Genomic DNA, 26,911 nt, shown 5'->3' on the forward strand with positions numbered 1-26,911 from the left:
TTTGAGAAACACACACACACACACACACTGAGTTACAGATGTAACAATACCAGCTCTAACTGAAACAGCAGCTGCTGTTTCTTCCAGCAACACCAGACCCATTTTCCTAAGAAAAGGCGTTTATTCCTGTTGCTCAAAGAAGATGGAAATAAGTGTTTGTTTTAGATTAGCCTCTCTCATCTGTCTAGAGCATACATCCTCTGTACAGCACAGTCCACAAAGCTCCAGGAATCTCTGTTGCAAAACAGGAAGTGGAAGTGAGTTTGTCATGGCTCACATTCAGTGTGGTGAAAAGCTAATTAGAACATTTCTACTGGGATTGCAAATCCCACCCCTTTTTCTCACCAGAGCTGATTCATTTATTTTACTTTACCAATGGCAATTGTTTTTTAACTTTTCCATTATACATGTTTTTTATTTAAATAGAAATATATATAATTGGATAATATCTAAAATCAAGAACACAAATTGACATAGAAAATAGCAAAGATGTATGCTCTTCTCAAACTATACTCAAGATTCCACTCACTTAGGATGGTTGTCGGCTTGTAAGTTCAACAGTGAGAGCAAAAATGTTAGCAGGAATGCACTCGGACCTGATAAGTGAGATAACAGCAAGTCAAGAGAGGCCTGCAAAGGTGAAAGTTTCCACTGTTCAAGAGAATATCCAGACTTCAGCAGGACATGTGGTCTGACACTGCAGGAAAGTCTGCAGCCAATCTAATGATGTGTCCCTGACTCCAAATCATCGTCTAGTGTATAGTCATAGTTCTAAAGGTCTTCAGCTCAAAATAGTTGATCGAATTTGACCTTTATGACAGAGATAATCTAGTCTTAAAATAAAACATGGATAATAGCTATGATGGGCTTTATGAATAGTCGATGCAGTGTTTCCAATCTTTCGATATAAACAAATATATTTCATTTATATTTACATTTGTTCAAATCCTTAAAAAAAACAACCCAAAGGCATTCTAGTAAATTAATTTTTTTTTTTTTAATTTTCCTATTTAAATAAATATAAATTTTTTCCTGTAAAAAATATCGAGTAGCCAAAAAATCCCTTGACCTAAATGGTATGCAGTGTGGTCAGTGTGCACTATACAGCATGTAGAGTATTTATAGATGGCTGATCTTGTCTTTCCTGATCGCTCTGTAACTGAAACTGCCTGTCATGCCACAGTGACACGTTTGTAAAGAAATGTGTAGATGTGAATGTAACCCAATAATAAACTGGCATATTTTCATGACAGTTTATCTTTCCGTCTCTCATATTTTTTAAGAGCTGCATGTTCAGACTACATTTCACAAACCTTTTGTACAGCATAGTGATAAGATTTTTACGGCTTCAGACATCATTTCATCATTTATCGTGTGCTAATATATAATCACGTAACCAGACATTCTTCACAGTCAAGAAGGAAAAGTTTCAGAGTCAACAACAGTGAACTCACATGAGGCTAAATAATTATTTTAAAATGATTGCTTTCAATGTACAGAATTCACTTGTGAAGCTCTCTGCATGCGTTATTTTCAATGGTCGTATTCTTTTGTGGGTTTTGAGAATTTCATTCTGCACAGCCTGTTCAATTTTACTTGGCAATATTCCAGATAAGCAGCCAAAACACACACACACACATACAGTGTGCTCTGCCTTTCAGCCAAGACTCACAAAGGTGACCATTGTTCATAGGAAACACTTGTAAAAACCTTGTTTCCATGCACTTCATGCACTGACCAATCAGATCGGCAGAGGCAACCCCTTGGTTTTTACAATAACAACACACACCTATGCAAGCTCACTCTCCGCACTTAACTCTGTCACCCTCCATCAGGCACACTCCCCTTAATCAGGTAGTTTAATGAAACTTGTCCTTTGACCCTTAATATACACAAGGAAACACGAGACCTCTGGCAGGCTTACTCAAGTATGCAGCTCCTTCAATAGGAAAATGTTCCCTCGTGAACCAATGTGAACTCAGTGGGGTCAGCATGAGGGTGTGGAGAACAATAAAGGTTGTGTTAAAGGAACTGATTTCTTTTGTATGGTTTACAACATTTCCTCTCTAAGAACTATGAAGACCATGAGAACAATATGAGGACCGACATTACATGAATAGGCCTGTTTCTTTATTTTAAAATCATTACTTCATTTTGCAGTTGGAGAAAACTGCAAAAACGGATGTTAAATTTGCAATTGGAGGCCTAAACTATAGCACGCTAGCTGAGTTAATGAGTAATCGCAGCCTATACCTTGCACTGTAACTCCTGGAATCTGACCAACCCAGGGAAAAGGGGAAGAGAGAAACTGGCTTATCAGAGTACAGACCATATAAGGAAAGAGGTGAAACTATTTATGAAGTGATGCAAGATTTGTGTTTGGGGCAGAGCTGATGGCATAACCTTGTGTGACCAATCAGCATGTAATAGGTGTTGGTTTCTGTCACTGTGGCGTCACCTGGGCTCTGGCTGGACCAATGGCTTTCAGACTTTATCTAAAGCATAAATATGTCAATAATTAAAAACAAATCAACCACAATGCATTAATTTTCCTTTCAACCACAAATCCGATTTCTCCCACACAACTCAAAACACATCTAGGAAACAAAGACTGAAAAAGCTTCACATTCATAGAAAGAACTTCTCTGGAATGAGGTAATGGTTGCATAAGTCCCGTACATCACCAACACTGCGGGTGGTGACAGAAGTGGAATGGAATATCACATTCTCCACCTAAGTTAATTCATGCTCTGCCCCCTAATCAAAACAGGTGAAACTAACTCACCCTGAAACATAAAGAATTGGGCACTTGAGCCCAGGGTGCAAATTATTACGGGTTGTTTGTGGGGGGTGGGGTTGGGGGGTGAAGGGTCATCTCTGATCAAACCCCCCTAAAGGAAAACAAAGACAATTTTACAGTCTAAACTGAACTAAATTTTATGTCTAAAAACTTCTGATATATATATATAGTATATATATATTATATTGCCCAAGTTGTTCCTGTACAGAATTTAAGAGGTGTGTGTGATATGTCACACATAACTCATGCTCTCATCATATTGCACCCTTTTCAAAATTTTCAGGTTAATTTCAATAACAGTTAATTAGATAAATCTAAATATTATGTCCTCAACCTTTACATTTATGTTCTTGGAAAACTTTGTATCGTCTCTGAGAATTACAAAGAGTGCCTATCTTATGTTACCAATGCAAATAAATCTAGTAGTGTGTCAAGGATAGTGCCAATGTGCAAATATTTGTAGCTAGGACAAACTATTTAGAAAATGTCAACTGTTACAGGTTTGAAACATTCTTAAAAAACTGAAATATTGTTCATTCTTTTTTCTTCCACACCCATCAAAAACAAACTAATGACGTATTTTCAAGTCTGCAACACCCAATCCAGTTCAACTGGCCTTAGTTCATACATTCAGATCAAACTCATTGCGTAGACTTACTGTTACTATTGTTTGTTTAGTGCAGTGAGCAGAGTAGCACATGCTCTTGTGTTGTGAAAAAGACAGTTTCAATGCAATACATTTTAGTGGCAACTTTATATGCCAGATATACTCCTTTATATGCCAGACTGTTGTGCTACAAAATGAAATCTAAATAATTAAATAAATATTTAAATAAAACAATAAAAGCAAAACTTTAAATATTAAATTCAAAACCTCCTTATTTAACTAAGCTCAGGTAGCAGTACTGAACCAAATATTATTTAAAGAATGAAAACAAGAGAGTAAACTAGATAATAAATAAACTTTGTAACATATCAGAGCCAACCAAGAATGGCCAATTATTAACAGACTGTGGTTTTAGGGTAACTGATGCAAATGTCCTCCAGTTCCTCAACTAATGGATAAGCAGATTGTGCATGTAAAACAGAGAGCTTTTCATGTTTAAGTTTCATCCTGGATGGCACTGCTTTGTGCTACAATTCATTCATTCTCAACTGTACCTTTTTTCTTCCATGTCTTTCACTCCACCCCTGGTCCCTCCCTGACTCTCTCTCTCTGTCTCTCTCAAGACTCCTGGCTCAACCTGTTTATCTGAACTGGGTTGTGCTCTAATCTCTCTCTCTCTCTCTCTCTGTCTCCCTCCCTTCCTCTCTTCAACACACTCCCTCAGTACAAAGGGGAGGGCTTCACTTCCTTTAATTAATAACCTGTGGAATTCAGAAACTCAAGACTGTCTGTAGTAAAACACCAGCCACGCAGAGTTTGGCTCCTCTTTCTCTCTTGGAAACATTTCAGACGTTTGTTTTTGAATAGAGTGCAAAAAATATGGCTGAGCAATTGTCTTCAGATTACTTCAGCTGCCCTCTATGTACGGAGCTCCTGAGGGACCCCGTGGCGATCCCGTGTGGTCACAGCTTCTGCATGGACTGTATCAGCGGCTACTGGAATGAAGCCGATTACACTGGCATCTACATCTGTCCCCAATGTCGGATCACGTTCACCCAGAGACCCGTGCTGAGGCCAAACGCCACTCTCACCAAAGTTGCGGAGAAGATCAAGAAGACCGGCTTAAATTTAACGCCTCCCAGTAATGGAAGCTATGCTGGCCCTGGGGATGTTGCTTGCGACTTCTGCTCTGGAAAAAAGCTCAAGGCGGTCAAGTCCTGCCTCAACTGTCTTGCCTCTTACTGCGAAAAGCACCTGAAGCCCCACTATGAGTCTGCCACTTTCAAGAGGCACAAGCTGGTTGATGAGCTGGGGAACCTGGACCGTAAGATCTGCCCTCAGCACCAGAAGAGCCTAGAGTTGTTCTGTCGTACGGACCAGATGTGTATTTGCGCCCTCTGTACTGTAAGCGAGCACAAGGGTCATGACATAGTCTCAGCCGAAGCAGAAAGGGGTGAAAAACAGGTAAGGAAAATTTACTGCTTAATCTTTACTAAGGTTACTGAGAGGCTAGAGTGGTGACTGTGGGGTTACAAGTTAAATTTTTAAGTATATGATTATAAGTCATTTATCATATTAAATGTTCTTGAGATTGTATAAGAGAGGTTTTCCTAAAAAAAAAAAAAAAAGCTGCCAAGAAGTCATGTAAATACACCGTATAACCGGTTCTATGTTATCGCAAACACGCTGATCCAGATCATTACAAAAAACTGATGAGGAAATATGGAAAAGGGAGGAGATAATGATTAAACTGATAGAAAGGAAGCATAGTTAGTGAAACTTCTGTCTAGATTAAGTTTTCCAATACAACTCCCACTATAGGAGTCACAAAAAGGGTGTGTTCCTCTACAGTGGACAACTCAGAGGTTACTTGTTTTAAACACTGTCCTAACCTGGCTGCCTTTGTGTTTTTGTGTGAGAAAAAAAATAACTGTTATGAGCAACGAGGGATGAGAAACAGGGCAGGTCTGTATTTTTTTGTAGGGAGAGGCAAGGAATGTGAATTTTAGAAAATCAGGCGGGAGCATACGGACCATCCCCAACCTCCCCCTACGCACTACGGGCGAGAAAAAAAATAGCGCACTGCTTTTTGTACCTTGACCTAAAGTCATCATAAACCTCAGCAGATGAGTATAGCTGAAAGAAATGTGGACAGCCGCCTCTTCAAACTTGAGTTTCACAAGAAAAACTGCACAATGAAAACTGAGTCACTGCATAAAATAACTGTGAGGACAGTGAAAACAACATTTCTCCTGAAACTATATATAGATACTGGCCAGATGTTTACCGTTCCATCAATACACCAGACAGAATGGAAGGAAGACCTTCAAAGGTTTAAGATTTCAAAGCTTTTCCTTCAATTCATTAGCAGTGAACATGCTTGAGAGAAGGAGGGAGCACAGCAGTTGATGTGTTTTTGTACTGTTTTGACTAAACTGTCATGGGTGCTGTTTAGATACAGTAATTATATCTGTAATCTAATACTTATTGCTGGCACTAATTGCAAATGGTTTGTTTGTTCTGTTAAACATAGGGAATCCCAGATTTAAGTCCTCATGTCCAATGGCACACACCACACACACAAACACACACACTTATTCACCCCCTCCCCAGATTCTCCACATTCCTTCAAGCTTATCTTGAAGAATGGTTCGGTGAGCTTGGCAAGGGGTTGCTCTGAAGCCCCCTCCTCTTCCCCTAAAGTATTGAGCGTGTGCACCTTGAAATGTCTCTTCGGCAAGTATACCCAGCTAGTTTCACATTCCTGGAGTGATTAACATTCCCCTCTCTTTTCAAAGATAAAGGCATCCATGTGAAGCAGGTTCTAGAAAAAAGCATAACACGATTATCATACGTGAAGATCGCGAAAGGACTTAGAGTAGTATTATATTGCTGTACATTCATAGAATTGATCAAATAACAAAAAGAGTTTGTTTTGTAATTTAATCTATGTCAGCAAAGTCTAAGGTATGTTTTCTCTTGTTTCTTGGACAGAAACTTCTTGGAGTGTCCCAGGCGGAGATCAAACAAAAATGCCAGCAGAGGACCAAAGAACTGGAGGAGCTGAAGACAGCGGTGGATTCTCTCAAAGTATGTTTCAGGCTCACTTGTAACAGTTCATTTTATTGTCACTGCTCATATCGAGGTCACACTGGAACACATTAGGCCAAATAAGAACATAACTGCTTTATCTGGGCAAAGGTGATATGGCATAAGACCTTTTATCTGTTAAGTTAGTGTGTAAATGTTTCAATCTGGGAAAGCAAATAGTCCTTGTAAGTGGCCATAATTGTCCTTTTGTTCTTCATGAGGTAATCTAGATGCTAGCTCTCTACATACATGCTGATACATGGCTTTTTTGCTGACTGCAACAGCAGCTTGAGTAATTTTAATGAGTTGTAAATGTTATCTAGAAGTTATTCTTGCAAAACCGATGCACTAAAACTTAGACATCGTTTTCTAGTAAAAGAATGGACAATGGACTCTTAAACTTGTCTCATTTTTACTACAGAGCTCTGCACAAAGAGCAATGGCTGAAAGTAAGAAGATGTTTGATGAGATGATCACCTCCATTGAGAGGATGAGGTCAGAGGTCACCAAACTGATCAACATCAATGAGAGGGCTGCATTCAGTCAGGCAGAGGGATTGATGGAGCGACTGGAGCAGGAGATTGATGAACTGAAGAAGAAAGAGACTGGACTTAAACAGCTTTACAGCACTGAGGATCACATCCACTTCTTACAGGTACTTCAGGACAAGAGTTTTCAAAATGGGATCTGAGGATCCCTAGGGGGTCAGAAAGTATTTAAGATTCAGATTTTTAGATATTTTTAAAATTATTTGCTTACAATAACAGTATAAAAACTCAGTTACATAATATCATGTTTTTTCTCCTTGTGCAATAAAAATGTCCTGTTATATATAATTGATTTATATTTTAGGAAAGGGGTTCCCCACATGGGAATCATCATATTTGACATCAAAAACCTTTTGGCATCACCCCTTATGAAAGTTTCAAAGACATAAACAGTTACCCTTCCGTGTAATCAAGGCTTCCACCGCTATACTACACATTGTATGTACTGAGATTTCTCTCCTTTTAAACAGAATTTCAATTATCTCTGCACCCCAACTGATGACGGCTTCATACCCAGAGTGTCTCTGAATCCGGACTTTTCCTTCAGTGCAGCCAGGAAAGCCGTGGCTGAGATCAAAGAGAAGCTGGAGGAGCTAGGCAGAGATGAACTGCGAAAGATCTCAAAATCAGGTCAGAGCACACACTGTACCGCACATCAGAGTTTGGTGAAATTGCCCTTTCTTGCTGATCTAAACACACTGCCCTCTATTTTACATGAAATTGAATGGTACAGCTGAACTCAGTTTGTCTTTAAAAAGCCACATGAGCACTTTAGTTACAGTTCATCACATATAATTTCTGGGCCAGCAGTCAGATAATCTTAAGTCCTGAAAGAATAACCAACAATTAAATAGATCAGTCTTTAACTATGAAAATTTCAGCTCTTTTGGTACCTAGTGCACATGACTTTAGCAAGGAAGTCATGTGATTATATGGAGAGTGTAAACAGGGTTTAGAGTTCCTCGACTCCCTTTCCAATTCACTGAGCAAGGTTCAAATGATAAACAAAGAGCTATTTAGTTCTATTAATAGAGTTTGAAACAATAGGATTTAGTGCCTCTGCTTGCATAAATCTAGTATGTTTAAAAAAGTAATGTATTGTAAATTTCGTGATGTTTACTTTTTATAACAGTGAATGACGTACCAGTGTATACTGTGGAGAATCGTACCAAGGAGAAAAGTACCAGAGGTAAGACATAAATTAAATTATTACTTATATATTGATTTACATTAATCACACATGGTTGGAGCAAATATAGGCTAAACATGCTCTAAAAATGGCTAAATGAAAAAGAAATACATGACAAAATTACAAAAACTACACTGGTGTTCAAAAGTTTGGGTTTGATAAGATTTGTTATTGTTTTTGAAATAATTTTTCAAATTACTCAGTTTACTTTTTTTTTTACTTAGTTTTTACTTAGTTTTCAGTGTCATATGATCCTTTAGAAATCACAATAAAATGCTGATTTGATGATCAAAAAACATTTCTTTTATCAGTGTTGAAAACACTTGCGCTGCTTAATATTTTTTTATACATTTTTTTAAGGATTCTTTAATAAATAAAAAAGTTCAAAAGAAAGTTTTATTTAAAAAAAAAAAATCTGGTAGTATACATATGGGATATTGCATAATAAAGTGTGTGTTTCTCTTTGTGTTCAGTTAAAGAAGTTCATACAGTGGACAGTTCACCTCCTGCAGAACCCAGGACCAGATCTGAATTTCTGAAATGTAAGTCTCTAAAAAAATCATGATTTTCATATTTTCAAATCCAAATGTTGGTCAGATCACACCTTGTGTTTGTCACAATTAGGGGATGCACAATATAACAGTACAATATTGGTTGTCGGTAGATATTAAAAATATCTCATTTATCTCATCACGCTCATTTTCTCTATTTTTATATTTAAAAACATCTAACTTCTATCAATTTATATTTAGATCACTTAAAGCTAATCTTTAAAAACAGTAATAATTTAAAAACATCTTTAGCAAATCTTAAAATAAATATCCATTTTTCATAATGCACATTATGATGTTGTGAAACAGTATAGAATTAATATTGTCATTTTATTTGTTGTCAGCCACAACATGAAAATAATCAGCTTATCTGTATTGACCAGAATTTTAATATTGTTACTAGTCCCAATGATTTTTTCTGACATTATTACTAATTAAACTAGAAGAATTTAATTATGTACAGACGCAGATATGCAAAGATCTGTTAAAAGCAACACATTAAAGCCTTCATCTTTCTACTCATCTCCAGACTACTGTCAGCTCAGACTAGACCCCCACACGGCACATAAGGAGCTGTACTTATCTGAAGGAAACAAGAAGGTGATCAGAACTCGAGACCTGCAGCCATACTCAGAAAACCAAGATCGCTTCGATAGCTTTGCCCAGGTGCTGTGTCGTGAGGCTCTGTCAGGTGGCCGTTTCTACTGGGAAATCGAGTGGAGTGGAGAATTCTCAATTGGAGCGGCCTATCGGGGCATTAGCCGTAAGGGTAAAGGCTCCCTGTGCTTGCTGGGCTACAACGATAAGTCTTGGAGCCTCCTCTGCTCCGACACAGGGTACTCGGCCTGGCATAACAGGGTAGACAAGGCTGTTAGTGGCCCACACTCTTCAAGAATAGGGGTCTTTCTGGACCACTCTGCAGGGGTGTTGGCCTTCTACAGTATTGGTGAGACTATGACACGTCTCCATCGTTTCGAGACCACATTTACTGAGCCCCTCTATCCTGGGTTCGGGGTTGGAACGTCAGTCAAGATCTGTCAATTAAAATGAACACGAGTCGTGTGCTTTTCAAGAATCTGAAGTGAAGGACAGACATTTTTGCTCTTTGTTCAATGATTTTTTTTTTTTACTCTGTCTTTTATGTTGAATGCCATTTGTCAGCTGTCATTTAAACAGTTTTAACAGGTTTTGAAGGAATTAAGTAACTTTTCAGTAATGATCCTATCTATAATGTTCTCCTTAAATGAAGAAAACCTTTAAAGATGCTAAAATCCTCTTAAGTTAATGTTATTTTGAATGTGTGTATCCAAAAGCAAGACCTATTCTCATTGTCATTGTAAAGCAACATTATTCAGCAATGCCATCTTTATATTTCAATAAAGTTTTAAAGTTGTTATACATAATGGTCTCTCATGAAATAATAATGTTCATGAAACAATTCTGGTTATCTTTCGGTAAATATCCTCAGTTTGTGTTTTTGCTGCTGAAACCACCTTTTCACCAAATTTTAACAAAAAATGATAACTATTTGACATTAAATTGTCTACTAAGGACAGAAGATCATTTTAGTTTAAAACAAGACACCTATTTATTAAGACACACTACATTACCAAAGTCCATCTGATTTTCACATTATGTGATCAAGTTTTATACAATTATTAGAAACGTGGGGATTGTGAATGATCATCATGACTGAGGAAAATACTTTTAAATGACTCACTGAGGATGTGCATTGTAGAAATCTGTAACTGGCCATAATGTAGTACCTGCACACACACAGTCCTCTTCGGCTGCAGTCAGTCATTCAAAGGGTTTTTATAGACTAGAACATAAAACATAACAACAACATGAAGGATCTGTTCTAAAAACCTACCTAAAATTATTAGAAGGATACAACTTTTTTCCAACACAAATATTTTCTAACACTCCCAGATTCACAGCTCTATTAAAGTATAACATGGTCACATACTCATAGGTGTTTAACATGTTTAACAATTGCTGGAGGTCAAAGGTCGCCGTTTTGCTGGTTGTAGTGAGCGTTCCCACTGCTGGATGTTCTGAATTTATTGGTAAGAAAAAATACTAACAAATTACATGAATTGGAAGTTCTACATTCTAGGGGAGAAAGTGTTTGTATAATCACTGCAGCAATGCGTCACACCATCAACAACTTATATGTTGAATCAAACACAATTTTCTGACACGCTTTTCAAAGTAGGCCTATCTCTTTTTGTGAACTATTCTTTGAAACTTGTCGATACTTATATCCTCTGAAGGTAACGTTACTAAGGTTTTTTGTAACATACCGCATAAAGTTTATACGTTTGTTAACAGCTTTGTGATAGCTTACCCGGTTTAGTTTTTAAACCGCCTTCACTTGGGCGTACGTGTTGTTTTGCAGACACCTTTTTTTTTGCCCAGCGCAGTTCATTTGATGGCATGATGGCAGATTGGTAGATATCAACAGATGTGTGCTGTCCTCGTGTGGCTACAAGAGGAAATACAACTTAACAACGCCACTTTAGGCGATGGAAATCACTTTTTTAAGATCGCGTTTAGGACATGGAATTCAAGTCTGTAATATGATATACGTGTTGATTTCAAAAACCAAAAGCTGATTCACAAAATTCTGAAAAATTCAGATTTTTTTTTTGTTTTTGTGTAAATTCTGTTAAACCATTATTACAATATGATTATATTTCATAAATGGAGATAAACAAGCTGTTTACAAGTTGGAATTTTATACAATAAATGATCATTTATGTCCCATTTCTGTTTGCCAGTGATTGTCTTAAAAAGTTTTCATACTTCCTAAAAACTAATTGGCTAACTAAATTCTTATTTCTATTTGCTGCCGCTGTTCTTTAATCGATAAATTAATTAACTATTTTCTTTATTTTTATTAAGAATTTATTTTCAATGAATATGAAGGTTAGCGAATCTGCGACGTGTGTTTTACCTTCTGCATAATTGCCTTGGAAACGAGTTGTTTATGTTAGCCATGAGCTAACCCACCATGCTCTTCATCTAGCTGCCTATCGATGTATGTTGGCAGAAATGTCGCACTGATTTGACACGTTAATTAAACGTTTTATGTTTCGTTTATTCATTTTTTATTTTTATTTTATACACGTCAAATGGTTGTCTTTGTTAGTAAGTAGCTCGCTAGCTATGTTAGAAAAATAGGTCTCTAGTCAAAAATCTCTCCCTTGTCTTTTTATTCTCAAGATACGTCAAGATGGTCAAGGTGAAAATATTATTCATTGGACCAAACGAGGTAAACCGTTCAAATGTTTGTAGAATGCGGTGTATATTTAATTATTCGGTGTAGATCACTAATTTTCATATTTCATATTGACAGTGTGGAAAAACAGCATTGTCCAATTTTCTCTCTGACACAACGGAATCAATTGGAGCTGATTATTACAGCCCAACACAAGGCGTCAGGTGGGTTGACTAAATTTAGTTGCAACATATATAAAAAAGTTTAGGATGCTTGGCCATTTTGTTAGATACTCAAATATGACATTTAATTCCTGTCTTTAGGATACTTGAGTTTGAATCACACAGTTTATCTAATGGCAGCAAAAATTCAGCATGTGAAGTGGAACTATGGGATTGTGCGGGAGATTTCAAGTAAGATGACCAAATGTCTTTCGTGAATCAGATTTATCAAACCATTCGTTTGTTTCTTGAGTGAATTCATTTAGTATTGTATGTGCGCAGGTTTGAATCATGCTGGCCAGCTTTAATGAAAGACTCCAATGGGGTAGTTATTGTATTTAACCCAGATGTGCCCAGCCATTTAAAGGAAATCGAGACCTGGCACAATACATTCATCTACTCACAGGGACTACTGGAGCCCCAGTGTCTGCTCATTGCCCATCATAAACCAGGGAGCAGGGCTGACACTAACCATCCACCATTAGGTAACATGTCCTCTCTTTACAGTATTAGTGTGTCAGCATTTAAGGTGTCTAGGAGTAAGCTATCTTGAGGCTGTTGAATTCACGTTACTGCAGCTGTTATTTGCTTTTTTCAATTGAAACTTGTTTTCTGAACACCCCTTCAAAAATTGCTGATGGTTAAAATTTGTTAAACTTTTTTTCTTAAATGTCATATGCACTTATTTATTATTTAACTTATCCTCTGTGTAGCCCCACAGTTAAACAAGCTGCCTCTCATTCACTCAAACCTTGAGGAAGACCCTGAAGATGTCCGACAGGAGTTCCACAAATACTTGGGAAATGTTATGCGGATGCTATCAGAAAAACAGGAGCGTGAAGAGATGTCAATTATTACATAATTGTATTATTTTGGTATATGCGGAGATAAATCTATATCCCATATAATGTATACACATGCATTTATTTTTTTGTGAAATCTTGTTAGCCCCATCTCACGTAACAGTCTGGGAGATGAAGTCTCTCATAGTGCTCGATACTAGACCCAATTTAATTTTCACTTATTTTAAACAAGACAAGAAGAAACATTTTGAAGGAGAGTGGTTCTGTAGTGAAGTGTGTTCTGAAAGGGCTGAGCTCAGATTTGTCTACAAGTAAAAAAAAGTACTAAACTGTGATGGTAACTATTGATCATAATCCTAGAGTTCAACAATATTGTAATTCACTTTACCATTATCCTGGTCCACTGACTAAGATGTAATTAAAGGCCTATTGGAAGTAAAGAAACATGAAAGCTGTTATTTCTTTAATAATATTCATTTATTTAGTTCCTGGATTCCAAGAATTCTGATAAAGAAGGGAACAGACAAAAGCAACGAGAAAAGGCAAACAGGACAGTCCACAATTATACATCATAGCCAATAATGCCTCCCTTCCCAATGATCTCCCCGATGTAGAACCACATCAGAACTTCTGTGGTAACAAGTCCATTCCTCAGAGCATCCTGTAGTGAAAAAAGATAGGAAATAAAAGTGATGAGAAACATTACATAAACATTCTTGGAACCATTAATAATCTGATTTGCCAAACAATGATAATGAACAAATAAATATTACTCTGTAACAATGAAATGTACCTACAGTTTAATAAAAGAACAGGCACAGGCTGATACAACAGCTAAATCAGGCTTCCATTTACTAGAAAATATTATATAGTTGAAAAAGCAGATAGGAATTGTAATCCAGTATCAAATTCACTGCCGCATTATTCAAATATACACATTATATACACACAGTACATACATAGTTTAAAGGCGTACATTTTTTTTTTTTTTTTTTTTATATAAATGTTTAACGGAGCATGTTTATACCAACTTTTTTAAAGATATATGCATGCTGCGATGTGATTCCAAAGTCTTTCCTAATTATTTTGTGCCGACTAGGTCTGCAACAACTAATCAATAATAATCGATAATGAAAATCGTCGACAATGAACGTCATTATCGATTAGTCGTGTCTTCCCACCGTGCACAGAGAACTTCCACCAGTCGTGTCAAACAATGTTTAACATGGCTTGGGGTCAGGCGCTTTGACAGAAGCGTGTGCGGTTTTACGTGCGATACGGTTTTCTCAGCGCAAAACTTTAATTTTATGGTTACATCCTCATCTGTAAATGTTACAAATTTGCATGAGTATTTCCATTTTGTATGAAGGCTTGTTGTGACAGTCTGCGTAAAACTTCAGGCTTTACTGAATGAGCGCCGGCGCACGCATGCGCGTCAAACAGACAGGATGCATTAGACAGGGAGACAATTAAAATTCAGTACAAAAATATAAATTTTGCTGTAATATCTGTTGTTGGATGTTAAATTATGGTTTAAAAGTCATGTTATTCAAGCATTTTATCAGTGGTAACTAAAGGGATAACTGTATGTAACTGAATATAAATGTAAGACGTTTCTTACATTTACAGGACGAAGAAATGACACTAACAGGTTACTGTGTCCAGAGTGAGTGTGTGTTCTCTTATCTGTTAACACTGAGTTTGTGTTTTTCTTTATTATCATCTTCATTTTTAATGTAGGGATTTAAACTGTATTTGCTTTATAGCTCTTTTGAATATAGCAGATATATTCACTATACATGTTTTCATAGCACTAAGTTGGCACATTTGTTTGAAGGACAGCATCGAGCAGGATGTTGAATAAAATCAAAGGAGAAAATTGGTCTTTTTATCCAATTAATCGAAAAAATAATCGGCCAAACTAATCGATTATCAAAACAATCGTTAGTTGTAGCCCTAGTACCGACGTTGTCAGGCTTCAGGGAAAAGTTTGATTTGAAAGGCAAACCAGAATTTAAAGTATCCATACTAACCCTGACTGTGGTCTGACCGAGCCGTCCTGACTGGAAGCTCTTGAGGAGATCTTGGAAGCCGCTGATGGCCTTGGGGATCTCGGCAGGGGTGGGAGGCACCAGCTCCACACGGGCGTAATACCAGAATGTGGCTAGTCGGGGCTTGGAGTAATTCACAGCAGCTGCAAAATAACAATATCAACGTAAACATATATAATATATAAATCATATTCGGATATGAAGATCAACGTCAGAAAGCAAAGGCCAAATGAACAACAAAAGCGTCTTGAGTTGAATATAGCTACACACAATGACATTGGGCGACTGTTCTGCCGCTGTCAACTTCAGCATAACGCTGCTGTAGAAGTGCGAGCTAAGCATCCAGAATGAATTGACAGCTTTAGACAATACAAAACACTAAAACTTTAACTAACACAATTGTTGGTCATTTGCTTGCACAAAACGTCAGCGTATTATCACACGTGTTGTGTATATAAGAAATATTCTGTTTGGTCTAATGCATGATTTGCTCATTAACGCGGCCTGTTCTAACAGCTGCGGAAACCAGAAGCACTCAACTCGAAACAAACAGTACAAAGACATAAATCTACAGCATAAGTAAAAGGTAATTATTCTTACCGCCGACCAACGTTGGCACTTTAGCCACCAGTTTCTGTACAGCCTGGGCCATGATTTCTGTGAACTGTGAAGGTTTATTCGCCGCTTCTCTCCACAAACCGGGGCCCTTCAATGAATGTCACCTCCAGCGAAGGACCCTTCAATCGAGGAGGCAGAATATACGCCTGACGGAAATTTCGAGCATGCCTATGAATACATCTATAAAGCCTACATGTTGTAATGTTGAACAAAAAATACTATTTATAAAAATAAAATTGGTTTAAACCTGAATAAAAATTAAGTACCGTATTAAGCACGGATTTAAATACTTCTACATAAATAGCAGCGGCATAAAACGGCCGACTAAGTGCGTCTGCTAATGCTCTAAACGGGTAGCCTATATTATCTTCCATGTATCAGTGTTGTAAAGGAAAATAGTGTTATATTAATTAATTTATTAATCAATGATGCGTCCATCAGGAGCCTTAATCAGTACAACAAGAACACAATTTATTTCCTGAATCATTCATAGAGGAACATTTATTTACATTTATTATTTTTTCATTTGTAATGTTAATTTATTTAACATTTATATTTGGGAAAAAAAGAAAAAGACATTTGACCCCATTTAAATGATAATTTATTCAGGATGAAAATGACACAATGCAAAAATGGCAAATTCATAAATCATAACCTGGCAAAACATATAGTGAGCACCTATGGTGAGCACATGTTAAAATACTGATGCAATAGATAATACTTCACAGAACAGAACACAGAAATTTTCATTGTTAATATCTTCCTGCTACTTCCAGACAAAACTTAACCTTATATTCACAGCACTCTGAAAGATTATGCAGAATTTCGGATCGTGCCAAAGATTGTGTGTTTCATACAGAAAAACTGTGTTGAAGTGCAAATGTAGTATAGTCAGAGGTGCAAAGTATTTGAGTAAATGTAATTAGTGACTGTACTTAAATATCTTTTTTGGCTACCTTGTAGTTTTACTGAGTATCAAAGATATTAGCAACTTTTACTCTCTACTTGACTACATTTTTGAAAAAGTAAATGTAGTACATTTGTGATGAGTAATGTAATTACAAATGACATTTTTCATGGCAACTAACTTTTTCTGCAGCAGTTTGTTTCTGATATAAAGAAGCAATATCGCCATCTAAAGGGCACTGAAGGTACTATATCTTGTGTGTTTTACCTTTACTCACCCAAACTTGTCAACAAGGATACTTTACATGAATGTGAGTGCATTAGCTGGTAGTTGTTTGTCGCAGATGTTTGATTTAGGAAATGATGTCATGACTGCTGCCGGTGATAAGGTCAAAACCAGCACATCCAGTGCAGGTAGACTTTGACAATTTAATTTTACTTAACATTATTCTCTGCATTTTGACAAGACCTTTTTGAAGGATATATGGCCTTTTTGTGCACTTGAGCTTTACTGAGACTTAAGTGTTTATAGATGTTTAAGAGAGTCGACCTTCATTTATTGCAATTTTGAGGTGTTCAGTTTTATTTTGATTTTAGAAAATAAAAATGATTTCTTATCTTTCAAATTCAATTGTTTCTTCTTTTCACTGGCATGTCTCTCAGGTGTTGAGGACTAGTTCATCTCTGAGCCTACATTGAATTTGAGTAAAATACTTAAGTACTGTTAAAATCAGATACTTTAAGACTTTTACTCAAGTCATATTGGAATTGGTTACTTGTAACTTGTAGTGGAGTCATTTTCGCTGTAAGGTATCTGTTCTTTTACTCAAGTATGGTTTTCAGGAACTCTTTACACCTCTGAGTATAGTTCAAAGAAATTAGCTTCCCAGTGAAACTCCATTTAAAGATCATTCTCAAAGTACTAATCTCATTGACATTATCTGGACTGTTTTATGGTCATCCCAACTATAACTAGGACTAAGTCCGGTCATCAGACAAGTCATCAGTCTTTGGTGTTGGTGGCTCAGCAGCACTTGAAACACTTTCCTCCACCTGTAAAAATGGTACAAGAATGAATATAAATAAAGTTAATTAAGTTGATGTATTTGCTCATACGTTGTGTGTATGTGTTTGTTACACTCATGCAATTAATCAATACACTCTAAAAAATGCTGGGTTAAAAACAACCCAAGTTCGGTTGAAAATGGACAAACCCCACGATTGGGTTGTTTTAACCCAGCGGTTGGGTTAAATGTTTGCCCAACCTGCTGGGTAGTTTTATTTAAACCAACTATTATTTAAAAATTGCTATATGGCTAGCTTAAAATGAACCCAAAATAGTTGGGAAATTAAAAACCATATGCAATTAGAGACAACAATAATAGACAAAAGGTGAATGTTTATTAATTTTATTAATATAAATTTAATAGTTTAATAGTTTATTAATATAAATTTATTAATAAGCAATTTAATAAATGTTTATTGTTTAATAATTATTCATTGAACATTAATAAATGTTCATTTCCAACATACTTTGGGTTCATTTTAATTAAGCAATACAGTAATTTTTAAACAATAGTTGAGTTAAATAAAACTACCCAGCAGGTTGGGCAAACATTTAACCCTACCGCTGGGTTAAAACAACCCAATCGCTGGGTTTGTCCATTTTCAACCCAACTTGGGTTTTTTTTTTTTTTTTTTTTCTTTTTTTTTTTCCTTTTATTATGCAAAACAGACAATTACAATAATTACAGAAAACAAATTAAATGCAGAAAACAAATACAAAGACCAACAAAACATACATAACAGTACAATTTGGGTGTGTTTGTGTGTGTGAATGTAAGTGTAACTGGGTGTAGTAGTGGAAATATATATGAATATATATGACAATAATAATGATGAAGAGGGTAATAGTATCACACAAGAGGAGAAAGAAAAAAAAAAAAAAAAAAAAAAAAAATGATAAATGAGGGATGAGAAAGATGACAAAAGTAACAGTAATAGCAATATTAATAATAATAATAATAATAATAACAATAATAATAATGATAAATCCAATTAATAAGAAATGACAAATAGTAATAATAGTATTTAGCAGTAGTAGTAATGATAAACTTATTAACAAATATACTCACTTCATCCGGAATGAGGGGGGAGGTTAAAGGATCAGGAAGAGGACCAATAAAGTTAATAGTAGTAGTAATAACAATAATAATAATAAATAATAAGAATTTTAGTGACAATAATAATGATGAAGAGGGTAATAGTATCACAAAAAAAAAAAAAAAAAAAAAGCTGATAAATCAGGGATGAGAAAGATGACAAAAGCAATAGTAATAGCAATATTAATAATAATAATAATAATAATGATAATAATAATAATAGCAACAGTAATAACAAAAATAATGATAAATCCAATTAATAAGAAATGACAAATAGTAATAATAGTATTAGCAGTAGTAGTAATGATAAACATATTAACGAATATACTCATTTCATCCGGAATGAGGGGGGAGGTTAAAGGATCAGGAAGAGGAAAAATAAGATAATAGTAGCAGTAGTAATAGCAATAATAATAATAATAATAATAATAATATTGATACAGCCATTGATAGTAATGATAATAGTAGTAATTATAATAGCAATAATAATAATAATAATAATAATGGAAATATTGATACAACTATTAATAATAAGGTTTTATAAAGCTGCCTCTGACACCCCTCATGGCCATGGGATAGAATAGACCCCCGCCAGCGTCATGTTGCAATAGGCTATCAAGGTGAGGTGCTGCGAGGGCCAGGGTCCCAAACTCCATACTCAACCCCAGCCGCCCCACACATGCCACGCTTACCCTGCCTTTGTTTTTTTTTCTTTTTTCTTTCTCTTTTTTTTTTATGTTTTTTTATAAATATGGCAGCTTTCATTGTTATACTCATGATATGTTTGTCAACTAGTGTATAATGCATTAAAAAAGTATGGCGTGCAGCATGGAACCAGTGCAAAGCCCAGACCGCCACGCACACGCCACACTTACCCTCTGTGTGCTTTTTTTTTTTTTTTTTTTTCCCTTCCCTCTTTTTCCTCTGCACTTGGGTTGTTTTTAACCCAGCATTTTTTAGAGTGTATAGATACATTATTGCATACCTCAGAAATTGTTGCTAGTTTGTTCACAGTGATTGGCTTCCCATTCTTCTTCAGCCAGTCATAACCTTTCTGATCTACTACTAGTAAAGAAAGAGTGTCTCCTCCTCTCTTCACATGTAAGATCACATCCTCCACAGACTCTTTCTCCACATTCTGTCCATTCACCTCCACCACCACATCACCCTGAAGGAGACCTGATCCCTCTCCTGGGCCTCCCGCTGCTACCTAAAAATATAAAGTAAGAAACACTGTCCTGTTTACTTGAAATTATATATTTTACTTGTAGTATGTCAGATCATGTAACTGAGTTGCAGCACTGTTCTTCTATTAGCTGTTTGTGTAATTTCTAACAAATGATGACACCTGGATAGGTAGCCTAGGGCTGAGTATACTTTTGTGAAGAATTCCCACAGATCCAGAACAAAGCTTCATTTCTATCCAGTCCTAACATCTGAAGTCAGTATCGTCTAAAGGCTGATTTGTCAGTGAATGGGCTTCATTGTACCTGGCTGATGAAAGTGCCAGGTTTCTGTTGGACACAACCCAAATGGAAGCCAAAACCAGCCGAGCCCCTCTGCACTGTACAGCGTCTAACATTAGGATCAATCTGCACATCCTCCTCAGGCTCAACGGGGGGCACTGCAGGCTTCAGCATCACTGGGATTTCCTTTTTCTCCTCAGGGCTAGCAGATGTAACATCCACACAGAACAGCAACGGGGAGAGGTCCAACTGAGAAAGAACGATACATGACGTGAAACAGACAAGTAGACAAACAGGCAAAAGGAAAAAGACAATCTACTTTTAAAAAAAATGGTGTTTTACAATAATAATGATGAAAATTTGTTGATGAATTCATCCTTTCATTGATTCATCTTATCAATCACTTTTTTCATTTTTAAGTCAAAGGTGTAAATCAATATATTTAATATATTTTCAATACATATTTTCAAATATCATTACATTTGTGTTATTTTATCATAAAGAACTGCTCAACTTTTATTGGCATATTTTGCTAAAGTTAATGTTCCATGAAAAGCTAAGACCCCAGCACCTTCTGGGGACGACCTCCAATATTTTTTAAACTAGGAAAGCAGTGCAAATCCTCCCATTGAGAACAGAGCATGTGTCAATGACAACAGATTGACACTGATTAAGTTAAAAAGAAGTTAAAGGAGGAGCTGTGGGAGGGAGTGGGTTGCAAAGCAGCATGCAGTGGAAGCAGTCAAGTATGCAGACTGAAGCTGCATTGAAGTAATGCGCCCTGTTTGAGAGTTGCCAATTGAGTGCGTACAAATCGGATCAGCTGATATGGGTGGGGTTGGAATTTGCCAATCAGCTGATGTCAGCTGATAGCAGAGCTTGACTATGAGGTCTGCCTAACACAGAATGCTTAATTAATATCCACTTTGGTTGATCAAAGCCATAATCAGAACTTTATTCCTGTGACATATTTTTAAACATTTGATAAATATGTAATTTGAAGAAGCTTCATTTTTTCAAGAAATCAAAAGTGCCCATAATGAAAGAATCACCCCCATATTACTATTTATTTGCTGACTTTGTATATTCACCTTAGTGTAGAAGTCTTTCCCCTGAGGTGTGATAGTTGTGAGAGTGACCTGCTGCCCACTCTGTCTGATTTTGCTGACAACTTCTTCATGACTCAGTGAGTCTGTGGATTCTCCATTCACTTGAAGAAGCATCTCACCTTCTTTAACACCTCCTAGTTCAGCAGGGCTGCCATTATCCACCTCTCTCACCATGTGGACTGTATAAACCAAACATAAATATGAAGACTGCAATCCATTTGTCTAGCTGTATCAAATGAGTTAGTGCATGTCAAAGTGTGTGTTTGCCTCTCACCGGTGCGTCCTGCACCAGCCTTCTCCTGCCTGAGCAAGAAGCCGTACCCTTCCGGCCCCAATACCAAATGCAGTCTGCGGGGCCTATACGGCATGTTCTCTGCATCAGCCATGGCTGGGAGAATGGGCATTTTCCTACGGACATAACTCTTCTCACTGTCGCTGTCAATCACCAGCACTGTCATGTGATTACTGCACTTCTTCACCTGGAAATATCATCACCATAAAGTGAGTGACAAAATATGAGTTTGATCGACACAGCAGAGAACTGTAAAAATGTTTGCAATTGAAAAAAAGAAAAAGAAAAAAAAACTTGTTAATTAGTTAACTGTGAGTTACCTTACAATATACAGTGAAAATATACAGTGAAACAATACATTAATAATGTAACATTTATGGTTGTTAGAAGTACAAACCTTGAATTGCCACAAAATTTACTATGAAAAATAGTCACACAATGATAATATTTTGTTTCTTCTTATTTTTGCAATCAGTAATATACAGTACAGTCCAAAAGTTTAAGATTTAAGATTAAGATTTTTAATGTTTTTAAAAGAAGTTTCGTCTGCTCACCAAGGCTACATTTATTTAATTAAAAATACAGTTAAAAAACAGTGATATTGTGAAATATTATTACAATTTAAAATAACTGTGTACTATTTAAATATATTTCACAAAGTAATTTATTCCTGTGATCAAAGCTGAATTTTCAGCATCATTACTCCAGTCTTCAGTGTCACATGATCCTTCAGAAATCATTCTAATATGCTGATCTGCTGCTCAAGAAACATTTAATGTGTACAATTGTACAAAATATTTGTGTACAATATTTTTTTTCAGGATTATTTGATGAATAGAAAGTTCAAAACAGTGTTTATATGAAATCTAATCTTTTGTAACATTATAAATATCTTTACTGCCACTTTTGATTGATTTAATGCATCCTTGCTGAATAAAAGTATTAATTTCTTTAATTTCTTTTCAAAAAAATAAAAATAAAAATTCTTACTGACCCCAAACTTTTGAACGGTAGTGTATAATGCTACAGAAGCTTTGTATTTCAGATAAATGCTATTCTTTTGAACTTTCTATTCATCAAGGAATCCTGAAAAAAAAGTACACAACTGTTTTCAACATTGAAAATAATCATAAATGTTTCTTGAGCAGCAAATCAGCATATTAGAATGATTTCTGAAGGATCATGTGACACTGAAGACTGGAGTAATGATGCTGAAAATTCAGCTTTGCATCACAGGAATAAATTACTTTGTGTAATATATTCAAATAGAAAACAGTTATTTTAAATTGTAATAATATTTCACAATATTACTGTTTTTACTGTATTTTTAATTAAATAAATGTAGCCTTGGTGAGCAGACGAAACTTCTTTTAAAAACATTAAAAATCTTAGTGCTTCTAAACTTTTGGACTGTACTGTACATTACAGAGTTTTTTATTTAAAAAAATTCTGTTATTAAGTTAATGTTTGTTGCTTTATTTTAGTGTCTTTGTGCAAGAATTGGACATGTTTTATCAGCAGGCAACTTTGTTTTACCGTCTACATGTATTCATACGGTGGCTATTAGTACATTTTAATGTAAAAATCTAATTTTTCGATATAATTTTTAAATTATATAATAGTATTTTAACATTATATTACTTGACGAAATATATGGTTATAAGTACAGGCACCAATATGCCATCCTGTGATATGTAATATCTTAAAAACTTGTCACCACACACACACACACACATATATATATATTCAGCTGGCATTTTTTTAACCATAAATCTAACAGTATATTTTTTACAGTGTATCCAAAGCAAGTCCTTGCTTACCATTTTGCTGATGGCAGAGTGTGTGAGTTCAGAGGTCATGGCACCATCCATCCAGATGAGCCGGTCACCTTTCCTCACTCCTGCCTTCTCTGCGGCACCTCCTTTCGCTGGGCTTACAGTGAATTTACCTTTCTCACCTACACCAGATAAACCAGAAAATATGCATTTCACCTTTAACCTCTCTTCTTTTAGAAAGGACGTTACAAACAGCAATACAGAAAGGTCATATTCTGAACATGTTGATTTTAAATGTAGGATACAGCGGTTCTTACCTTCCACCGGCAGTATGTTGAGGCCCAGGCCAGGTGCTTCTTTCTTGATGTGGCAGAGACGAGGAGGCCTCCATCCTTCTCCACGGCTGGCTTTAGCCAACTCTCTAAGGTCAAGACCCTCAGAAACAGCCTGGTCGTAGCCCTTTTCATCTAACACCAGGAAGCAGAACTGTGATCCACTCACCTGAATCCTACGGGCCACCTGAGAAGGAGACAAACGTAATAAAGTAGTCTGTTTCAAAGCCTGACACAAAAAACATATGTTCATAGAAAAAAAAAATACAATAATTGCAAAATAAAGATCATAACCTCTCACCTCCATGTGTTCCACGTCGTCAACAAACATCTCATTGACTTCAAGCAGGCGGTCCCCATCCCTGAGCCCACTCCTCACTGCCACACCCAATGATTCCAGCTGCCTGATTATATGACCCTGCTGCCCTCTTTCCACACGCAGATTGAAGCCAAAGGTTTCTCCTTCTTCCTTCCTCAGCACGCACACACGTGGTGTGGGATTTGACACACTCTCTGTCAGCACAGACTGGAGTTAAACAACAGACTGTACACTTCACGGTACTATATATAAATAAACTATTATATATTTTAGCAGTGTTTTGTATTTGTATTATTCTGTGCTGTATTTTTTACTCTGATAATAAAATATACAGTCCCACTTTATATTAGGTGACCTTAACTGTGAAGTTAAAAACATGTATGTACAAGTGTATCAAATGATTAATTTAAATGTTAGTACATAGTAGCTAAAGACACTTAAATGGGACCAAATATACATTTGGTATAGATCAGAGATTCACAAACTTTTTATGTTAGCCTCTTTGATCTTAAATGTTTATTTGAAGTCCACATTGAGATTTTAAGTTAATATTTCAATCATTTAACAACACATTCACATGGTCACATGACATACAGGTAAACAAAGAAAATACTTAATATTTTTAGTAAATGCACAATGAACAACAACAAAACAACAGAATAAAATAATTTAAATCCTTCTAAATCGCAAAGTACCTAAACTAATAATATGTAATACAAAATCTCACTAACCTGTATCATCTGCAGTCACCATGGCTGGATTGTCTATTCCCTCCTTGGGATTGAAGGTAAACCTCCTTAGTGAACATAAGAACAGGTTAAGGAATGAGTTTTTGCCCTCTGATAAGTTCTATACACAAGCAGCCAATGAGATCCAGTGCACTACCATAAACAAGTCAATATACCCTCTGCAGAGTTACTTCACTGACAATATTTTAGATAGTAGGCCTACACTCAGAGATCTGATGAAGCCATAATGTGAGGCGTGTCCGTCCATATGCATGCTTATCAAACCAGAAAGCACAAAGTCAAAAGCTGTACAGCATGTGTGAATGTGTGTCTGTGAAGCGACACGAGCCATAAAAACATTACTTACTCTGTCAGCTCCATGACATCCTGCAGCACTGCACCTAAAGTAATGGGGGAGACAGAAGAACTAGAAATGGTGAAAAGTCGAACACACCTCAAATTCCTTGACAAAAAACACTGAGTCAAAGATCAGTCATTTTGCTTTAAAAATTACACTTAACCTCTGGATTTCATAAACAGATCTTGACTCAGAAAATGTGGTTACAGCTCATCTGCTCTGACTTCCCTTTATACTTGATTCCATAGTGAGAACATGTGACGTTTGTTAGCTAAAAATAATCAAAATAGTGTTTGCCGTCGGTTGATAGGCTTTGATTAAACACCTTAGTTAAATATGCTTTGGAATGGATGACAGAGGTCGCTATCTATTGCCAATCAACTAAGGATTTTATATTGTTGACAATCACAGATTTATATTAAGTACAATACATGTCAAGTATGGCATGGTAAATCATGTCATCGCATTCTGCACAATACTTAGTTTATAGTTTAAGGTGACTCATGGTCAATTTCAAAAGTCACAGGTTAAAAACTGGAAATGTTATAAAAGCAAAGAAAATGATACAATGGAGACTGGTTGTATTTTGTCTCCTATGTAAAATCACAGATTCATAATTACCTTTTTTCATGTTGCATTTTGTCCTCAACAATGTTAAACAAACACACCCCGGTGGCCTTGAGTTCACACAAACACCAAAGTGTTTCCCATAATAAAATAATAAAATAAAATAAAATAAAATAAGATAAGATAAAAATAAATAAATAAATAAATAAAATAAAATAAAATAAAATAAAATAAAATTAAATTAAATTAAATTAAATTAAATTAAATTAAATTAAATTAAATTAAATTAAATTAAATTAAATTAAATTAAATTAAATTAAATTAAATTAAATTAAATTAATAATTGTGTAGGAACAGCCGTGATCATCCGTCTGTAAATTCTATACCCAGACTAACACGAAACCTTTTCCTTCATGCTTACACATTTTTACAAATAACGATTTAACATTGGCCGTTATTCATATGGATGAATAATCTGAATTAAAAACATAGTGCAATCTTTCAAAACAAAAAGAAAAAAAAATGGTGAAGAAAGCCAGAGGTACCTGAGTTTTCTCCTCGTTTCATAGCAGCGTCAGTGGAAGATGTAAGTGTCAGGAACACATTGAGCTGAAGTGGATTCACTTCTCTTATGTGTTCGTCATCCTGCTCCACTTTTAATGATTAATCTGGTGTGCTCACAAAGAGGGGCATTCTGTTCCTGACCCCTGGGTGTAAACCACACACAGTCATTCTCTCTGTAAATCTCACACCTGCACTGTGTCAGCACTCAACACAACATCCCTTATACAACTTTGCTGCATGGGCTGTTGCAAAGACTATACATTGACATATGCAACTGCTTATGCTTTTAAGAGGCCGTGAGGATAATAGTTTAAAAACAAATGCATGTAAGGCAAGAAGCAATATAAAAGATGGAAGAGAGCCTATGAGGGGAAGCAAGATGAAAAGTGTCTCCTCTCTTAAGGAGACAGTGCTAACCCACTAAGTTTTTATCTTTTCTGAGAAAGTGTAATCAGGATAATTAGAGGAATAATGAAATCAATTTAATCTGAGATGGGCTCAAGGACATTCTGAGACCATCCTAATACAATTCAGAGGTCCTGATGGTAATATCAATGAGGCATTGGCATTGAGAAAGGTCACATGTGACCAAAACGTTTGCCACGTTTTCATTAAAGCAGTGGTCTTATCTT

At 36.0% G+C, this 26,911-nt stretch overlaps 4 protein-coding genes across 5 annotated transcripts; 2 read left to right on the top strand and 2 right to left on the bottom strand.

Moving 5' to 3' along the window:
* The first annotated feature begins 4,155 nt into the window (after nt 1–4,155).
* ftr82 (finTRIM family, member 82) lies at nt 4,156–10,188 on the top strand. Its single transcript, XM_067407877.1, has 7 exons — nt 4,156–4,871; nt 6,402–6,497; nt 6,919–7,152; nt 7,516–7,675; nt 8,178–8,234; nt 8,708–8,776; nt 9,315–10,188. The coding sequence occupies exons 1-7, from the start codon at nt 4,287–4,289 to the stop codon at nt 9,833–9,835; spliced, it is 1,722 nt and encodes a 573-aa protein (XP_067263978.1). The 5' UTR covers nt 4,156–4,286; the 3' UTR covers nt 9,836–10,188.
* A 619-nt stretch (nt 10,189–10,807) lies between these two features.
* Nucleotides 10,808–13,458, top strand: ift22 (intraflagellar transport 22 homolog (Chlamydomonas)). Of its 2 annotated transcripts, none has more exons than XM_067406959.1 (6): nt 10,808–10,854; nt 12,014–12,062; nt 12,147–12,232; nt 12,332–12,421; nt 12,512–12,714; nt 12,943–13,458. In XM_067406959.1, the coding sequence occupies exons 2-6, from the start codon at nt 12,024–12,026 to the stop codon at nt 13,089–13,091; spliced, it is 567 nt and encodes a 188-aa protein (XP_067263060.1). In that variant the 5' UTR covers nt 10,808–10,854; nt 12,014–12,023; the 3' UTR covers nt 13,092–13,458. The 2 variants fall into 2 exon arrangements, with proteins under 2 accessions (XP_067263060.1, XP_067263059.1); XM_067406958.1 differs by lacking the exon at nt 10,808–10,854 and adding an exon at nt 11,761–11,828.
* A 34-nt stretch (nt 13,459–13,492) lies between these two features.
* atp5l (ATP synthase, H+ transporting, mitochondrial F0 complex, subunit g) lies at nt 13,493–15,843 on the bottom strand. The gene is made up of 3 exons (XM_067406960.1): nt 15,684–15,843; nt 15,066–15,226; nt 13,493–13,693 (listed from the first exon to the last, which is right to left on the bottom strand). The coding sequence occupies exons 1-3, from the start codon at nt 15,733–15,735 to the stop codon at nt 13,595–13,597; spliced, it is 312 nt and encodes a 103-aa protein (XP_067263061.1). The 5' UTR covers nt 15,736–15,843; the 3' UTR covers nt 13,493–13,594.
* Nucleotides 15,844–16,290: 447 nt separating this feature from the next.
* On the bottom strand, nt 16,291–25,242 carry nherf4b (NHERF family PDZ scaffold protein 4b). The gene is made up of 10 exons (XM_067407295.1): nt 25,158–25,242; nt 24,794–24,858; nt 24,045–24,256; nt 23,729–23,930; nt 23,457–23,593; nt 21,619–21,823; nt 21,327–21,523; nt 20,260–20,484; nt 19,755–19,979; nt 16,291–17,660 (listed from the first exon to the last, which is right to left on the bottom strand). The coding sequence occupies exons 1-10, from the start codon at nt 25,169–25,171 to the stop codon at nt 17,586–17,588; spliced, it is 1,557 nt and encodes a 518-aa protein (XP_067263396.1). The 5' UTR covers nt 25,172–25,242; the 3' UTR covers nt 16,291–17,585.
* Between the last annotated feature and the right edge of the window lie 1,669 nt (nt 25,243–26,911).

This window comes from Chanodichthys erythropterus, chromosome 13 (genome assembly GCF_024489055.1).
Source record: "Chanodichthys erythropterus isolate Z2021 chromosome 13, ASM2448905v1, whole genome shotgun sequence".
Classification (NCBI taxonomy): Eukaryota; Metazoa; Chordata; class Actinopteri; order Cypriniformes; family Xenocyprididae; genus Chanodichthys; species Chanodichthys erythropterus.

Bases quoted from the DNA above. Each gene is read 5' to 3' on its own strand.
- atp5l (XM_067406960.1), bottom strand. From the start codon at position 15,735: ATGGCCCAGGCTGTACAGAAACTGGTGGCTAAAGTGCCAACGTTGGTC. The intron at 15,227-15,683 runs GTAAGAATAATT...GTTATTTTGCAG, and splicing joins AGTGCCAACGTTGGTCGGCG to CTGCTGTGAATTACTCCAAG. The intron at 13,694-15,065 runs GTTAGTATGGAT...TTTTCACTACAG, and splicing joins TCGGTCAGACCACAGTCAGG to GATGCTCTGAGGAATGGACT.
- nherf4b (XM_067407295.1), bottom strand. The intron at 21,824-23,456 runs GTAAGCAAGGAC...TGATATTTCCAG, and splicing joins ACTCTGCCATCAGCAAAATG to GTGAAGAAGTGCAGTAATCA. The intron at 17,661-19,754 runs GTATGCAATAAT...CCATTTTTACAG, and splicing joins AACTAGCAACAATTTCTGAG to GTGGAGGAAAGTGTTTCAAG.
- ift22 (XM_067406959.1), top strand. From the start codon at position 12,024: ATGGTCAAGGTGAAAATATTATTCATTGGACCAAACGAG. The intron at 12,063-12,146 runs GTAAACCGTTCA...TCATATTGACAG, and splicing joins TATTCATTGGACCAAACGAG to TGTGGAAAAACAGCATTGTC. The intron at 12,715-12,942 runs GTAACATGTCCT...TCCTCTGTGTAG, and splicing joins CACTAACCATCCACCATTAG to CCCCACAGTTAAACAAGCTG.
- ftr82 (XM_067407877.1), top strand. From the start codon at position 4,287: ATGGCTGAGCAATTGTCTTCAGATTACTTCAGCTGCCCTCTATGTACG. The intron at 4,872-6,401 runs GTAAGGAAAATT...TTTCTTGGACAG, and splicing joins CAGAAAGGGGTGAAAAACAG to AAACTTCTTGGAGTGTCCCA. The intron at 6,498-6,918 runs GTATGTTTCAGG...TTTTTACTACAG, and splicing joins CAGCGGTGGATTCTCTCAAA to AGCTCTGCACAAAGAGCAAT.